General features: G+C 42.8%; 1 protein-coding gene across 1 annotated transcript in view; it reads left to right on the top strand.

Moving 5' to 3' along the window:
* nrp1a (neuropilin 1a) overlaps window positions 1–18711 on the top strand; it is a 68398-nt gene that overhangs the window by 1201 nt on the left and 48486 nt on the right. Inside the window, 2 exon segments of the mRNA XM_030123359.1 lie at window positions 626–1050; window positions 2488–2662. Of these exon segments, the coding sequence (XP_029979219.1) occupies window positions 984–1050; window positions 2488–2662 (242 nt within the window). The 5' untranslated portion in view covers window positions 626–983.

The raw sequence follows: 18711 nt of genomic DNA, 5'->3' as shown, positions 1-18711 counted from the left end.
ATGATCAAGGCAAGAAGAGGATATCCCGAGGAAATACCCTCACAGTGTACCGTAAAAAATGCAAATTTTAGGACTGAAGTTGATTCGTGCTTGTTTATTTTACGTTTTCGATATGGAACGTCTTCAATATTGTGCCGCGTATTCCTGGCCAGAACCCAGTCATGTTACTACATCTTCCATTAATGTCTAACTGCTTTTTTTGTAAGGGAAGAGAGAGGGAGGGGAAGAGAGGAGAGGGAGTGTGTGTTTGCGAGACTACGAGGGAGAAAGAGAGCGAGTAAGGAAGAGAGAGAGAGAGAGAGAGAGAGAGAGAGAGAGAGAGAGAGAGAGAGAGAGTCATGTCACTTAACGGGGTGCTGGTGCTCTGTGACTCAGTGTGGAGCTCCGCTTACATATAAAGGCACATGGCGTGTAGGTTGACTATTTGTAATCAAGCCAATCATCAACCTCAACCAAGTCTAAGCCTATAGAAGCAGTTTGGGGGGAAAGGGTGTATCCGTGCCTTTAATGTCTTGGCCGTAACCAACGGCGCGTTTCAACAGATTCGGGGAATGTCCAGAGCGCACGGTCACGGCACGCATTCCTAACCTGCACACCTCTCCTCTTTCTCTCTCTCTTCCCACAGCCAGGGATTATCTCCTACTCGGGCATCATCTGACGGAGTAAGGACCTAAAAAAAAAGGAGCGGAGGGGTCGTATATTCTTGGTGTGCTCTTGCGCTTTTGGCTGCTTTGGAAAGGATATGGCACGGTCGGCGCTGGAGAGAGGAGCGCAGCCGACAGAGGAGAGAGGAAACAGGAGCTGAATGACAGGATGCCAGCGACCTGAGCAGGCACTGAGCAACTTCGTTAACCGAGACACTTCTGCTTTGTTTGAAAAAAGGAGGCAAGACGAAGAAGAATTGTAGCCAAAAACACATTCGGGGGAGTTTATTTCGGAGTTTTTTGTATGCATAATTTTATTTTTTTGTTTACAAAACAAGGATGCATTGTGGATTAGTCTTTATCCTGTTTATGGGAATCCTCTTGGCGGTCAAGGCTTTTAAAAACGGTAAGTGTGACATCTGGTATGTAGATATATAAGGCTTTTATATATTTCATAAACCTACTAATCCCAATATTTTTTAAAAAAAAGATTAGTCCTCTCTGATCTCCGCTGATATTTTAGCAAACTCGTACAGCGCTCACCTGCCCATTTTGCCAACACATAAAGAAAGAAAAAAAAAACAAAAAACTTATTTTATGTCTACAAAGACTCAAACAGACTTTAATATAACCCTCGTTATTTGTTTTGTCCAATTTTAAATATTAATCCAGCATTCTGTTATGATGTATTAGAGTTTGACTGTATTAGTTTGAGTAGGGCTGTTTGGATCCAAATGTCTTTATTTATATATTCATAACATATATTAGTTTATATATTTTACTTATGATACTATCAGAAAAATTTAGGGTTCCGGATTAGGGTCTCACGTTTTGTCTTGCTTTTGTTTTCCAAGATTTCATCAATAATTTCGTTTCACTTCTTGTTTGGCCTCATAGTTTGTTACCAGTTAATAGAACTCATCCGTTTCTTGTGGAGTTCAAAAAGTCACAACTTCCCTTGTGTTCTAGTGTTACAGCATCAATTTCATTAGTAGCCTACTTGCGCATTATTACGCTTTCTAAATCATTAATTTCGATTTATTCGATTTTTAAAGAGGGGTGTGAATAGGTGAGAGCAGCAGATGGCGGAGGGGTTTTGTCACAAAAAAGATGAAAATAAGCGCGAATGAAGACAAACCTAAGAGGCAGCAGCGGGCCTCTGAACTCAAAGCATTATTCTCCTAAATACTGAAAAACGCACCGTTTGGGGAAGTTTAAAGGAACAGGTTATTGTACCGTCTGACTTTTGGCATCGGCAACTTCTCTTACTTCTTCTATCTAACCACTGTTCAGGCTTTTATATTATTCAGATCACTAATCATGAAGGCAAATCGACTTAAAGCTGTTCATTTTTCTTATTTTAATGTGAGAAGCCACGTTTTAATAAGTTTAAGCATCGTGCGCCACAACATTAACTTACAACAACTCATCACAAAACTCTGAAAAATCCTTTAAAATGGGTTTGTCTGGATTAATTTAAAAGTAAAAACAAGGATTGACAGACTTATGTGTAATTTACGTTCTCATTTATTCAAAATTACTACTACAGGAACGTTTTTTTTTTTTTTTTTTTTTTTTTTTTTTTTAAGTTTCCTCGCTTTTAATGTGAGTGTTAAATTATTAAAAATTAAAATGATGTGCTCAGACTTACTGTAAGCTCTTAAAGTAGTCTGACAGACTGCACTAAATGCCTCCTCAGGTATCCTTAAGCAGCGCTCAGACAAACTGTCCACCTCTTGTGTCAGACCTGCTGTGGTCAGACGTATGAGCCAAAAGCCCACACAATGAAATCTGAGTTTCTGCTGTTATTTTGCTGAAAGAAATTCTTCACTCCCCTCTGCAGATAAATGTGGAGGCAACATCAGAATCTCAAACGCCAACTACCTCACCTCGCCCGACTACCCCAGGTCTTACCCTCCTTCTCAGAGATGCGTGTGGGTGATAACGGCGCCTGGTCCCCACCAGCGGATTCTCATCAACTTTAATCCGCATTTCGATCTGGAGGACCGGGAGTGCAAGTAAGTACACCACGAATTAGCGATATTGTCTATAAGGAACAGATGTGCTTTATTTGGCTTAAAAATATGATTCGTTCAATCACAAATTTATGTGTTGAGCCCTGGTGTGAGCTGAAGTTGTTGTTTTTTTTTTTTTTTGGCCAAGTCTGAGGGGGGACAGAGCAAAACAAATCATCTAAAAACTTGATCTGGAGTTGCTTTTGTTCTGAAAACACTGGATAGGCCTGTACTTAACGACAGTGGACTGTATAGATCCCAAAGGCTGCGCAAAAGGATTTCATCCAAACGCATGCGCTTAACGCAGATAAACACCTACATATTTATATCTGTTCCTACGGTGTGCAAGTATAGTATTAGAGCACATATTGTGTGTGAGACTCACATGCCTCGCTTCCCTCATGCCTATTGCACATGAAACTGCGCCATCTAGTGTCCAGAGCCTCTCAGAAACTGTGTTAATTCTGCTCTGGCACTACAAAGAGCGACAGGAATGTCTCACCCCAGTCATTCATTTTAGAATCTTCTCACTTCTCGTCCTTGTGGAATGAAGTCACCGTACTGATTTGAACTGCTGTAGTTTTGCATAAGCCACTGAGAGAGGGAGAGATGTGAAGGCAGAAAGTGAGCAGCTTCTACCAGATATTTCATGATTCCTCCTCCACTTAAGAAAACAAAAGGTGTCCCCACATTTAAATCAGCAGTCACTGTGGTAAAGTTGATTTCCGTCAGAGTCTTTGGAAATTCTGACTCATCTAGAATGTTGTCACTCATGCAAAATAAGCCTCCAAACTGTAGGTGGATTTGCCCTTTAAAGGTGGATCTTTGTCTCTCAGTGACAGTTAGTTACTGATCCGTATTTGACTTGTAAGCCGCGAGCTGTCGCATCCAACAAAAGGCTAAGCGGCTAACCTGTTGTCAGATAGATAGTTTAAGCTGATGAAACTGGAGACAGACAGTAATGTGATGAGCCTGTGTCAGCGTAGGTGCCCTGAGGTGAGCCTAGCCTGGGCAGACTGCCTCACTCTGATTGCCTGTCTGTGTGTGTGTGATTGTCTGTGGTTTAGTGCGTGTGTCGGTGCCTCTGCCCTGCTCTGTCTCAGCTGTTTGTTTACGCTGCAGGGCTCGGGAGAGTACAGGGCTTTGCAGGATCCTGTTACTGTATCCCCGCTCCACCCAAAACCTGGACTCCATCCTCCCTTTGTGCTCGGTGAATGGCCCCTGTATACATTTGCAGGGTTTGGTTTTTTAATCCCAGATTTCAGTCCCACTTTAACCTTTCTTTACTGCTGTCAGAGATTTATGGCCGCTTGAATGCTGCTGTCTTTTAAAGGCTGGATGCTCCTTGACACAGATTTTGGGTCTGGTTTCAGCACCATAGGGACTATTAAACTGTCCAAGATCCTCTGTAAGAAAGAGGGCGCAAGGAAGGGAAAGGAGGAGGGGGGGCTCTAACAATGGTTGTGCTAATCAAATTAGTCAGGAATGAATTTCCTGTGTCTAAACACACACAGCAAAAAGAATTTTACCGCTGGAGGCTAAGGAAGGCAGCTTTTTCCAGGTTGAAATGAGGGTGGGCTTTGAGTATAGTGATCCATAGATGTATCATTTCCCAATTAGCTCTGCTCTTTCATTCACAGCCACTGAATTTGCAGATTACACTTTGCCAGTTAATTGGCAGTTCATAAATTTTCTAGCAGAAGTCTGTACACTGTATTTTTTGCATTTGTAAGATTCTCCTCTAATCCTTTCAGTTTGTTTTCTTTTCCCTTTACTCTGCATGCTTAATCATTACATGAATAGTAGTGGTAGATCTATATGCAATCCCAATAGTGTGGTTAGAAGGTTGAAATCCACACACTTTGGTCATTTGTTAGCATATGACTAAAGCAGACATCTGTGAAATTTAAGTACCCGTTCATGTGGGCCACGTAGAGATTGTCCAGGAAACAGGGCCATCCTGACCTCCTGCTTTTTCCTATTTTTAACCTGGTGTGCTGTTTCATTTTTAATGTTTTTAATGGAGTGGTTTTCATGGAACTTTAGTTCCTTTCCATGATATGTTCAGCTTGTGCAGCTTTGACTTCAGCTGGCAAAGACAGACAAACAATTAAATCTATTCCCTTTGTAGTCCTTGATTTCATATTGTGGCGCTATGTAACAAAAATACTGCATTAATTAGTGACAAGGCATGTTTTAGGTAATGTGACCATGAGCAGAGAAATACTCAAACATACAGAAATATGTATCTGTGGACAGTGGTTGGGTGTGATTTGTGTAGACTCCGTCAGACTCCCTGTCACAGCTCCACTCACCAAATCAGCCCTCACATAATGGAAACTGATGAGAGCCAGAATGGCCTCCTTATCTGATAGACTGGCAGAGAGGGGTGGGGGCAGGGAAGGCGGGGGGGCTACAATGCATGCTTCAGTGCACTGCCTTGCAATCTAATTAGTGGGCAAATGGAACACACATGCACCACATGTTCCCCAACATGGCTGTTATCAGCAAACCAAACAAGAAGCACTCAAAGTGGTGCTCGTAAAAAGAAAAGCAGCCTTTACTGAGTGCAGTCTGGTCGTGGCCGTGTTGTTGCACGTGTGCACTACCCTTGACAGGTTTGTTTGGGGAAGTTCAGAGGGCTGTATCCTGAGAGCTGGAGGAGGAAAACACTTCATCACAGAGATAAGGAGACTAAGTGAGCCCTGTGAATCTGAATGCAGAACGTGTTTACCTTTCACGCACCGTTGTAGACTTTCACAGACTGGAGTTTCAGGGGCCGCCCTCGCTGCGCTCACAGCTAATGAAGTTTGAGGCAAAGGCACAGCCCGCATCAAGACAAATATTTGAAGTCAATTTGCTCTGAAATTCAGTGGAATGGGCAAGCTAAGCACAAGTGAAAACTGAAGTAAATAGATATGCTCTTGCACAGCACACTATGTTTGTGTTTGTGTGTGATCTGATAAGGTCTGTCAGGCTCATCTGGCTGTGGCAGCTTTGCCATCTGAAAGAAAAGTTGGGAATTTGAATCAGAGTACGATACAGGCGAGTTTCACATAAGCCAGACAGAAAGGCAATTTATGTAATTTGTAAGACAAACCCTAGCTCTTATTGTTCATGCAATACTTCTGGTCTGATAAAGTTAGAGTTTTACTTTTGAACAATACTGAGAGAATGTTTCAAACTGAGCTGCAGGCTGTTCACACCATCTTCTTCTCTCCTGCTGACGGGAAGAGGAGAACCGACTTACTAGATATGATGTATTCCTGACAACATTATGAATCATTGATGCATTTGGATTTGCTGACCAGACTGAAAAAAAACAAGTTCTTCGGCACAGTGAAATCCCTTGCAGCCAACCCGTCACTCAAGGCTGCACTGTTTGTTTTGGTGGAATGGAAGAGAGAGGGTTAAAACAAAAGGAGAGAGTTGGTATCCCTTTTCTCTGCCCTGCCCTTATTTCTTTGCTTTTCTATCTGTCTAGATAGTATTTTTCTGGACCTCACAGAGGTTTTGCTGTGACAGATGGAAGGTGGTGGTGGTGGTGGGTGTTCACATGAGATGCATTGCAGGGTGGTACTAGTCAGCAGAGATATTTGAGGAATGTCTTCTCAAGCAGCCCTTTGTGGGGGAGATCGAGGAGAAAGTTGGCAAACGCCTCACCACGCTTCAAAAGTCAGTGAGAGCCCCCCTACGTTCAGGTGCCTGAAACTCAAAGCTTGGAAAAGCACTCTTTTCCTCTTCGTAATTGTAGCCTTCTCCTCTGTCTGCCCCTCTGCCCTCTTCCACTTCAATCTCCTGCTGAGTTGCCCCCGTGGAGCTGCTTGGCCTGCTGGGAAGGCAAACATTCTCTACTGTGTACCCGCTACAATCGACATCCTGCCCCTCCTGGCATTCCTGACAAGGCCTTGGACCCTAGAGATGAAGCTTTGGAAGTGATCACAGGGGGGTGGGTTTACCCTACACTTTATCTATAGTTAGTGCTTCCTTTGTTATGTGGAATCCCACTGTACTCATATGGTCATACTTCCTGACAAAGAGTGCCACCTGTTTCTAGAAAGTGAGAGTGTTGAGCAGAAGGGGATTTAGGGAAAAGATCCCCTTGGCCACTTTCCCCTAATTCCCCTGTTAGCCTTCCACCTGAATAGCACACGGCAGCTCCACGATAAAGTGTAATGAAGCTTCACAGCTGGGGGGAGTGAGGAGCAATAACTCCGCTAGTGCCCCCCCCCCCCCCCCCGCAACTCTCTCACGCTCCTCTGGAAGGCAACCATGGGCAAATAAGGAGAGCTGTGTGAGCGTTTATCAGCCGTTGTCATGGAGGAGCATAAATAAGGAAAGGACACAACAGGAACCTTTTTTTAACAGGCTTGTGGCAGCAGAAGCTTTTAAAGAAGGGAAGTGCTGTGACCCAAGAGGCTGAGGTGATACAGCTTTGGAGTGACATAGATTGTTGGAGATACTTACTGCCTGTTAGCGGACATTTATTTCTGCCATCAGTGTGTGCTTCATTTCAAAGTGCATGTCAGTGAGGCATCTGTGCTGGGGGAGTTCAAAGAGACGCTGCAAAACAGGCATAGCAAAATAAAGAGTGCATAGAGCGACACTGCTTCTTTTAACTGCCGGGTTTGACAAAAGCAGTTGAAATTATGCACCTGGTATTTTCCGCAGCAATAGACTCCCACAGTTCATCACAATGGAAATCAAATTACACCGAAAATTACATTGAAACTATGTACCAGGAAAAAAAATAGCTTGTCAGCAGCATTTCAAAGAGCAATCTACTTTGAATGTATCTTGTTTGCACTTCACAGCAATTAAACCAAGGCTTATTTTGTCAGCATGGTGAAACTTCTAGCCACAAGCGCTCTGCACCTTAAATTTCTATTTACAATATAATACCTCATTTGCTATTTAGAAAACAGTCGTTAATGAGGCAGGTGAGGCACTCAAAGCAAATGAAAGCCACAATGCAGATTAATGTTAAGTGTTCACCTTAGTAATTAACCAGGGGGCACCAAAGGCACCATAGCAGACAGAAATGTTGCCTCAGAAATGAATTGACCTTCATTTCTCTCTTTCTTCTTCTTCATCTCTTTCAAACATAAAGGGTGACTCCCTGGTTAATGAGCAGGATTAAAGTAGGTCTGTGCACATGTGCACTAGCATACATGCATTAGGTGTGTGTGTGACTGACCGTGGGGTTGACGGTCTTTTTTTCTCATCCGCCGGTGAAGTGTTTCACCTTGGCCACAGCTTGGAAGGGCAGCCTGATTGAAAAGCTTTCTGGCCGTGGCATCTGCCATCCTCCCTGCTGCTCTGTCACCACTTTGATTCATGCACAACCTGACCACAACCGGGAGGCGAGCCACTCTAGCTCACAGTGGGAGGGAGGTCCAATTCAGAGTAGGAAAAGAAGGAAAGAGGGAGCGTAGGGAAAGAGAAAAAGAGAAAAGAGAAGGACCATGCTAATAAATAACACACTAGATCTCAAGCCTCTGTTACATATCTGTGGCAACACAAAGGAATCATACAGTCTCACGTTTCTGCCTGTTTTGTTTTGCATCTTGATGTGGGAGTTAGCGGCTAGCATTTGCCAGGGATTGAGTGTCACTAAGCTGTTTCTGGCACACGACTGCTGAGGGTTTTTTTTTTTTTTTTGCCTTCTCCATCTTCATCTTCATAGTCTTTCCATCCCTAAACCAAGACAAGCTTCCCTATATGGAAGTTTCTTGTGGAATGAATCCGCAGCTCATACAGCTTAGAGATGTCAGTCGGATGCTCTTTTGCTTTTTATCCAAAACAGATTGCTAGAAAAAGAGATGTATGGAAAGACTCATGATTAGAGGACAGCATCTGGTAATCTCAGCTCTCTATCTGGACACACATCTATTGACTAAGAAAATTCATACTCGTTTTCCTTCCAGCATCGATGAAAAAGCATTAAACACTGAGGCCATAATTCAATTATGCATTTCTATTTCCAAAGGACAGTTGGCAATAAGTACTGTATCCCCCTCTCTCTGCTTCATGTAATATAATTAGCAACAGGTTTTCCCTTCTCGCTTTACTCTTCTTCCATCAAATGCACATTTTTTCTCAGTTTATGATGCAGCATAGTAAATAGCAAAAACTAATAGAATGTTCATAATATGTGGGTGGTAGAGCAGTGGTCATGGGTGGATTAGTTTGAAACAGTACCTCCTGAAGTCTAACTTGTCCACCAATCCCAGAGGAGAAAGGAAAGAAGCTCTTTAGTTGAATTGATGAGGGAGTTCTGGACACCTTAATACAGCGTGTCCAGGCGTGTCAGACATGTTGCATTCAATGGTATAACCTTGAATGGGGCTCATGATTTTGATTGATGTAACCAAAGTCTAACCTGACCTTTTTGTTGCCCTAATGCCCCAGTGCTTCCAGATACTCAAGATGTGGCAGGTGGGTGGGGGGCCACAGAAACCGCAGGGCTCTTTATTCAAACAATCAAGAAAACCCCGAGAGGGGTCCTGGGTGAAGTTTGTTTGCAGTGGCGTAAGAGGGTTTGTAGGTAGGAGGGACCCTCCTGTCTGAGTCGCAGATCTCTGGGGTCATTTTCGGTCACTGTGTTTGTGCACAGCGGCTGTTGGCTTGCTGGTGTTTCTCTAACACTCAACTCTGCGTGATTGAGCCGCAGTGGCAAGCAGACAGTGAGTGATGGGGTGGTACCCTACTGCTCTCTGATTGAGTTAGAGCCACTCACAATCACTTGCTTTGTTTGCTCTTTGCTTGATCTCTCCTCACTAAATTGGCAGCATTAGTTGTGGTCTAGTTTTTCTTAAGAGCCAGCATTTAATTCTTTTTTTCTCCACAGTTTCTTTTGTTAAATGGCAGTAATTGTCAAAAAAGGAACTGTAAATTCAGGCCAACAGCAGCCCTTTTGTGGCATTATCACAGTAGGGAGCTGCTAAATGTGTTATTAGAAGCCTACTTCTGGCGCCTGACCAGCCTTTTCTTGGTGACCCCTGCCTATTTAAGGGATAAGGGACAGGAGGGCCCCTCTTTTGCAGGAATGCTTGCACAGTATCCCAGACAATTTGACCATAATGTAGGGAAATGATACCCCTGGTCAACGGGCCTCCAAGTTGGCAGGCATCTTCAATTCTGAGACCAGTAAATGGAAGAGTCACCTTGCCCTCTAAAGGCTGGCAAGGGCTAGTTGGCCATCAGCACTTAGAACGTCTCTGTACTGCCAAGCATTCAACTTCTCTGCTTGGCACCATGAAAAAGATGCATCCCTTGGCATGTGGCCTTCACAGCGTGGGCTACTTGGCTTTTAAATTGCTGCATCACTGGAAAATCTTTGAACAAGATGAGAACAATACAACCATCAAAACAAAAGAATACAGTATTAAATATAAGCCCAAAAACTCATTCAAAGAAAACAGGCAACAGCTTATTAACAAGTCATGCTTGCCAACATGTGCATATCATGGAAACACTCCCCCTATTTATTTTTGCTACCATTCCCTTTCCTCTTCCTGCTAAGAACTAAATTTAGCTTGTCTTATCTCAAGGTTACTGTATTGTTTAAAATCAGGTTTGGTTGCTGTTAACTGTTAGAGCACATTTTAAATACTCAAGAGGACAATTTCAATCCTCCAAGAGATTCTCCCAGGGTCTGTTCACAGTCTGGTCTGTTCCCAGCCAAGTGGTTGCATGTCCAGCCAGATGACCGGGTCACGGTGCATCCAGGCCAGACTGCTTCGTGACCCCCACAAATCGCCGCCTCCTCGCACGGAGGACAGAGAAAAGACAGAGGAAGAAGGGCACCAGGGGGGACGGATGAGGCATTTAATTGAATAATTCCCAGTGCAGTTATTACTACCATTGCCCTCGAGCTCACTAGCCGCTCTGGAGCGATGTAAAAGAGTGAGAACAACATACTTCACGTCTGCTCCTTTGCTGCTTTCCTGGAGTAATGCTGGCACTTGTTTCCCATCTACCTGTACACATATTTGCACTATTTCTCTCCTTTTTTCTGGTCAGTCCCCCTCTCTATCTTTTGTGCCAGTCTATTTCCTTTAACACACCAACACTACCATTTCACACGCAACACTCTTTCTGTCTTCCTGTCCATTGTGGAAAGGAAAGACAGAGTTTTGAACGACACCCAAAGGCTTTACCTCTAGTTGACCTCAGCCTCAACTCCCCTCCTCCCTTTCCTTCATCTACTCTCTTACTCCTTTTGCCTTTTTTGAATGTGGTGTACTCTTTGGCACACAGCTCATTACCCGGCAGGGAGCACCTCGAGCTTCCCAGCTCCTCAGACATACAGATGCATGATGATTGGCTGTTTAACTCCTACATCTACTGAAAACATTTTGTTTTTGCAGTTTTTATCATGTGGTACTCAAATTCATGTAAACTCATGTTTTTTGATACCATGTAAAATTCAGAAGGTCAGTGGCTTGAGGTTGCTTTCACTTTACTCTATGCATTCTCATGCATCATCTGTCATATGGTTGGAACAGGCAGGAACTCAGTCATGTACAGCCTACAACTGAAAACATGAAGAGGATATCCAATTATAATCTTTAAGCAAGCACCCCTGTTTGACTGCAAAATCTTAGTCTTAGTCTTAGCATAGTCTTTTTTTTTTTTTTTTTTTTAAAGAGATCATTCATTCATTTTCCAAACCTCTTAATCCTTGGGAGGATTGTGGGGATGCTGGAGTCTATCCCAGCTACCAATGGGCAACTAGTAATGCCCAATGGATGTCATCGCAGGGAATTACAAAAAAAAGTTAAAATGCTAAGTGTCATTTATTTCCAGATTAAGAGGTTGTTATTCTATGTACCTGGAAACAATAGATATTTCCTTTTCTGGTGGTGGTGATAGATTTGTATCCTGACTAAATTTTTAGGTTCAAGAAAATATCCTGTTTTATTTAATTAACAATAAATCCATTGAGGCATACATTTTTATCATATCTTTGCTGGCCTTTCTTGTTTCACACCACACCCTAGTACCTGTCATTACCTTGACCTAACCATAAAACATATAATGCCTATACAGTTTGAGAACAGAGCCACAGCTCTAAGGCTGAAGAATCACTGTTTAAAATGCAGTGATGGTTTCACACAGTATACAATGGTACACTGAATATATTCAATATCTGAACTGAGCAGAGGGCTATGGATCTCCTTAGATAGTTTGTGTAAATGAAGCAGTCTTGCGTTCCCTCCCTCCCTGCAGGGTGTGTGTGCATGTATCCATGCCACTGAGTCCTGTAGATGCCCCAGGGGGTGAGTAGGTGTTGAGAGCAGGGTAGGGCCATTGTATTTTAAAGAAAGACAGTATATGGTATGTGTTAGTCCTGCTGTGCCACATTGCCCCCTTTCCCCCTGCAACCTGTTATTTTTACCCTTGACTTCTCATTGTTGTAACGATGGCGTATCATCTGAGCCATGCCACAGACCCCTGTGGAGGACTCTCTCTATGCTCACCTCTGCCTGCCCCTCTCTCCTGTGTAATCAGAGATCCTCTCAAATGTCAAGGTGGGACAAATGGGAGCCATTCCCTTCTGTAATGGGCCCAGAAATGGGTTGAAGTGCTTCTCTTACCATCCCTCTCTTTCTCTCTTTCCTCTTTGAGAAAGCACACCTGCTTTTCCAGCCATTATATCTTATTGGTTTGCTTTCTTGCCTTATGCTTTTTCTGATTTTCAGAACAGTTTCCTGCCATTTTTAGGCCTTTGTAAATGATATGACAGGTTTCTGGGTGTGTTGTGTTAATGTGTCATACCCTTCCTGTATTAGATGTAGAGCTGTTATACTGCATAAAAGCACAGAAATACCACATCAGAAGGGCCATTATTATATTGTGGCTTACTTCTATTAAGCATTTCTTAGAAATCTGCCCGAACTGTTCATTGCTTCATTTCCAAAATATACATTTAGAACATGAATATGCATACAGTAACTATGTATTAAGATGCATCAAGAACTGCTGTAAGCTAAGCAGTTTCATATCTGACGCTCACATAACGGGAAAAGTGCTAAATGTGTATCTCCATTTTGCCCTGGGCATTATTGTAATTAAATATACTTTATTCACTCTCACTGTATTCATGATAACAAGATGCACAGTAAAAAAGCAAATGTGCACCAGATGGGTGTTCTTAAACCTTATGTACGTGCAGCTACAGTGTTTGTACTGTGCAGTGGAGACATATACACACAAGCAATGCACTGTAGGTAGATGGATACTGACACATTCAAAACTTGGTGTTATATGAAGAAATGCTTAGTCCACAGCCTTATTTTCAAATTGTGTCCTAAATCAATACAATGAATGCACTTTTTATATTATTCTTTGAAGATCTGATACAAGTAGGAATTGAGTTTAAACATACAACCTGAAATGCAGCAACCATTTAGTGTTGTGTTTTAATCACTTTTGCCATTGTCTGTTGTATATTAAAACTAGAAAATATTAGATTTGGAATCATTGGACAAAAAAATTGATAAAAAAAAACAAAACAAAAAACTGACATTTCAAGTCAAGTGGGCTGAGCAGAAACTGACTCCTGTACCTACATTTGGCTCTGTTTATCTTCTGTATACTGCAGGTTTAAAGATGCTCTATGTAGGGTTTTGTGGCATGTACATAACAGAGAACCCCCTTGCCTCACCATCTTCTTATAAGATATGAGATATGAGAATCTACAATGCCTGCTAAAAACGTGAAAAAAACATGTAAAGGGACATCACTAGAACCAGTGTTTTTTTTGTTTTTTTTCTATTCTGGGCTGCTACAAATATATGCTCCTAAATCCTCCATATTGCACAAACCAAAAATGTGTTAATGCAATTTAAGAGTTGCAATTGTTTTATTTTTTACTGATGATTTAGAAAAACTGCACACTTTGGTCAACTATGCTGAGTCCTACAATTACTTCAAGTCAACAGGTCGGCTGAGGAGAATCAGGGGCCTCCGAAGACAAATGACTAAATGAAAACAATGAACATATTTACTGTTTGTTTTAAATATATTTAGCACTGACGTATATGCCTATTTCTATAATCATGTTATTGTGACCTATTTGTCATGCTTTGCATGTTTAATGAGGGCACAAGGTCAAAAAGTGCCGAACAGGATGTCTGAAAATATGCACTGATCAGTTTTGGCCCTGTAGGCATGTCACAGTCGCCCATGGGAATCGAGAGCAAGTCAGCTGAACATACTTTAACTCTGCCAGGGTTCAAAGTGCAATCAGCTCTACATGTGAGGTGAGCATGGGGGTATTTAGATGGCTTGCTAACAGTGCAGCTTTTGTGGTCAGCTGTATTTCTTGTACTTGTTCTTAGGCCCCCGCCCTTCACTTGCCCCCGCTACAGTTTGTAGTCGTGTTAGCCTGCTCTGTGCCTGAGCAGAAAGGATCCCCCCCTTGGGGCAGAAATCTCCCTCTGTCAGTCTATGCTCATATTTCTGAATAAAGGATTATTGTGCATGTTGGAGTGGGAGGGGGGATGCAATAATTGAGTCTAAATAGCCAAATTCATTAATTTGATTGTTGGCGACAGCAGATCTCTCGACAGTGTAATTAGGAGAGCTAATGGATGGAGGCACGCTAAATCCATCAATGCTAATGATAATTGCTGTTTAGGAAAGTGAATATGCTTTACGAACATGTGGCAGAAGCTGCCGCAAAATCAAAAACAGCCATGAAATCTAAAAATAATACAGAACTGAGGGTAACCGTATGGCGGTGACACCCAGAGAGACCCATTTGGATGGATGCAGCTGGGCCGTCAGGGTGGGGATATCTTTTTATCCTTCCATCTATGTGTGCCTTGGTGAGTAGTGAGCAAAGCAATCATGCCCTTCTCCCCTCTCTGACAAGGAACCACTTCAGAACCCATCAGCTCTGATTGGGTAGTGGTTTATCCCGCTGGGTGGGTTACCACGTTGTGAGGCCTTCAATAATTTTCTGCAGATTTAGAAGTGGAGACACATCAATGGAGAGGGTGATAGTGTAAAAGAAAAAAAAAAGAAAAAAAAAGCTCTGCTGATCTCTTTCACACTCTATGGTCAAGCGTCTGGTTTAATGATGAGGTCCTTCCCTTCAATAAAAATCACAACGTTGGCAACTCATTTAGCAGTACCACTTTATATGTTGAGTTGACAGGGCAGTCATTACAGCTGGACTGGGCCCAAAGAAAGAGGTAAGCTGTTATTCTAGTTCAGAGTAATGAATGTTACACTCAGTAGTGGGTAGAATATGATGGGGGGAGACCTGAGGAAAAAGAGTGTGTTTTATTTCTGGAGGGATCGTCCCCTTCAGGCTCACAAAAAGTAAGTCAACTTGTCTCGGGCCCCTTGTACAAATGTTAATGATGTTTTGCCAGAGCCTCGAGTGACAGTTTGTTAGCCTGGACTTGTTAACACGTGAATTCACTGGGTCGGACAGCTGACAACAAGGCTCTTTTTCTTACTCAATCTCTCTGGGCCTCAGAGAGCTGTCCCAAGCCTGTTGTTTGGTGCTTTTCCACTTGTGTAACCAAGGGGTGTTTTGACATGTTGTAGGTGACATGTTTTGGTGCGATAGCAACTTATACTGTGTCAGCTGTTGAAAAAGAAATGTTAGAGAAAAGCGCTGGACATTTGTTCAATGTACAGCTGAACCAAAGGAAGTAACAGCAAAGAAAGTGCACTTGTTCTGGGGTGTTCCACAGCATGTTTGAGCTTATAAATGGTCTGATTAAGAAATTTAAGCAATTGTACTGGACTTACACAGTCTGTCATAGCGTTATTCCATTGCCTCAGATTGTATTGCTTTTGTAGAACCATATCAAGCAGACATTTATAGAGGGAGGACAGATTATTTCCATGGGAAAGCTTCAGGCAATATAACTGTTATATTGTTAGGCCGCTGGTTTGTCGCCTTCTCTTTGGCTTTGCAAGGAGGGCTAATGTTCTCGTTTGACACTAGCGGATTGCTTTCTCTCTGTGCCTGAAGAAAGAAGGCAGGCTAATACATTTGAGTCGGTGAAGCGAAGGTCGTTGAGAATTACATTCACCCCTCCTCACCCCCTCCCCTTTCTTTTTTCCCTTTAATTTCCCCACTGGATTGGCAAACCGTTTTCACTATTAGCACTGTGGTAGGCTGCTTACTATGTGTGTATTTGTCTTTGTGTGTGTGTCTATGTTGTGGGTTGGCCCACCCAGTTTTAAAACAGACCAGACAGATAAATAGGTGCATGGTGCAACTGGATTCCATTGTCATGGGGCATAAGAACAATAACAACAGAGGCTTTATGACAACAAATCATGACTCAGTCCCTCATGAATAAGAAGTTTAATTTAATGGGTCAAACCCTGAAAATGTGGCACCATTTGAGGCTTTAAAGTAGGCCATGTTCTTGTTGTTCTTTTATGATCCAAGATGGAGGCAGTTAACCATCCTCTGTCCCCCTAAAGGACTCCCAGTTCTAAAAGCAAGTCCCCGCAGGTGTTTAGAGCAATGGATTAGAGCTGCATTTAACATGGCTGGCAACAGGAGAGTCTTTTCGGAGGCGTCAAACTACCCTGCCAAGCATTTCCCATAATGTCTTCCAGATGATAAGGGCCTGGATGGATCTGTGTTAGCAGAGCAGAGTGTGTGGACCCAGTGGCGCAGAACCGCTAGAGTTCTGGCTGACACTCCAGTCATTTAGGCACAAATAGAGACAATTTCAAGAAGGAGGTCTCTTCTTTTTTCATTGCACATAAAGCAAAGCGAGGACCCCCGGGGGGTATTCTCTTTTCCATCTGCATCCTCTCTCCTGCTGTGCTGCCTTTACGAGGACCATCCGAGCTGATGATGCGCCAGAGTAGAAATGCAATAAACTGTTTTTTTCAAAGTGCAGAGTGTTGAAATAGAACCAGAAATCAGTGTGCTGCTTTTGTTTAGACAGTAAATTAAAAGGCTGCAAGAGAGGAAATATATGTTTATTTTTGACATTTTTGTCTAATTGACTTCAACAAATCCCATAACACACACTACATGTACTATTTGCACAAAGCATATAATGTGCACTAAAATAACACAATCACACAAACACTCATACTGCAGCTTACTCTTCTCTCCTTCGTCATGTCAGTGATGCATCTCAGCATCAATTTTTTAGGCGTCTGGCAGTGCTCAGCTTTTGGCAGTTGCATGGTAGATAGCTGTAGAGACAGAGCCTCTGAGGTGAATTATAAGTCTGCTGATAGAACAGAGCAGGGCCATGGAAAGATTGATGCTCTCTGTTGTGAGCTGGGAAAAAAAGATGGAGAGGAGAGGAGAGGAGAGGAGAAGAGAGGAGAGGAGAGGAGAGGAGAGGAGAGGAGAGGAGAGGAGAGGAGAGGAGAGGAGAGGAGAGGAGAGGAGAGGAGAGGAGAGGAGAGGAGAGGAGAGGAGAAGAGAGGAGAGGACTTGATATTTAATAAGCTGTGCTATGTCTTTTCGGAATGTAATTTTAATTTATTTCAAAGACTGTTGCACTTCAAATTATAACTGTCTTGAAAAGTCCACATTTGAAAAGACTCATTATTATTGTTTTTGACAGCAAAAAAAAAAAAAGCCTATTGTAACTTTGGTTGATTTGGTTGGCTTGCACTATAAATATTTACTGTGGTCACAAAACTTGGCAGGACCATGACATCATTACAACAGAAACCCAATCCATGCTTCAGGGGAGCCCTTTAAACGGAATAATGAGTGACTCTCTATCCTTTGAGCCACAAAACAGGGAAGGAATAACACTGTAAACACCACGTGAAACTAGTATTTTTTTTTACTGAGCTGCAGCTGATAAAATGGCTAAAACAAAGTGGTATTTGTGTAAGTGGAGTCGGGCTGTTGCCACAGCTGGTGGGCTAGTAGAGTGGGGTGAGGAAGAAGATCCGGTCTGAAATCACAGCAATAAGAAATAAAGAGGGTCCAAACAGCTTGAGCAGGGAATTTAACACTGAAAGCAGCAGATAGGGGAGTGTTAATATGAAGCACAGGAAACCAGAGCTCTCCGGGTAGTTTTTCATAAAGCAGTGGGAGAAGTCCGGCGACTGCAGAGTAATGGAATGGCAGCTGGTAGTGCTGGCCGTTAGTTTTAGAGACAGACCGCAGGATTCTTTCACCTGAGACACACAGTCAAAAGAGAAAAGAACAAAAACAGGCACTTGATGCATGTTGGCAGCTCCATATCACCTCAGATCACTCCATCCAAGCTGCAAGACAAGTGAAGTCATCCATCCATCGCACCTCCTCAGGGGACCCAATTTCCACGGCCATTGCTGCTGCCACTACATTTTCGTACACTGTATCCTGTTCTCTCACTGTAATATCTCACATAACGACTGTGAAAACCCAGAAGGCAACCCGCCCCATGTCACCCAAATCACCCCAGGTTACTCTATTTCTGTTTTACAAATCTGTTTTTTAAACTCAAGACAGGTGAAGGAAAACATTTTCATAGAAAAAGGTGCTTGTGGTTACATGTCTGGCCACACCTGAGGAACTCAGCCCACCCTGAGCCATCATTCAATGTACACATTGCTTTTTTGTGTGTAATCCTGGGCATTAAGTGAGTTCAGAATTGCTAAGGAGGTCTGGTGTTTTGACAGTAATTTGGGAATCAAGCAAAACTATGAAAATAGGCGCCTGTGCCCAGAAGGAACATATTTTCTTAGGATAGGAGGAGGAGACAGAATGTGCCCACACACCTGCTGTACATTACACTTGCATTAAACTCATTTTTTGCATTCGAGTCATGTTTGTAATGTGTTTTTCTGTGGATTTTGATAAAGATGGCGAGGCAGTGCAGTAGGTCGTCTGGGTCTGGTCAGGAATATATTTGATAAGTGGCCTTTAGAGCTGAAAACTTGGTGAGAATGCAGGGTGTTACAGGCTATTAAGTACTGTGGAAATCTGAACCCAAATATGTTTTTGGAGCAGCACTCAGCCTGTCAAAACAGTGAACACAGAAGACATCTGACTCATCCATCTTGCAACGATACACACACAAATGCAGATGGTAGAAGAAAACCAC

Source organism: Sphaeramia orbicularis, chromosome 20, assembly GCF_902148855.1.
Source record: "Sphaeramia orbicularis chromosome 20, fSphaOr1.1, whole genome shotgun sequence".
Lineage (NCBI taxonomy): Eukaryota > Metazoa > Chordata > Actinopteri > Kurtiformes > Apogonidae > Sphaeramia > Sphaeramia orbicularis.
The sequence above is the reverse complement of the archived record's forward strand: the minus strand, read 5'-3'. Positions and strand labels throughout refer to the sequence as shown.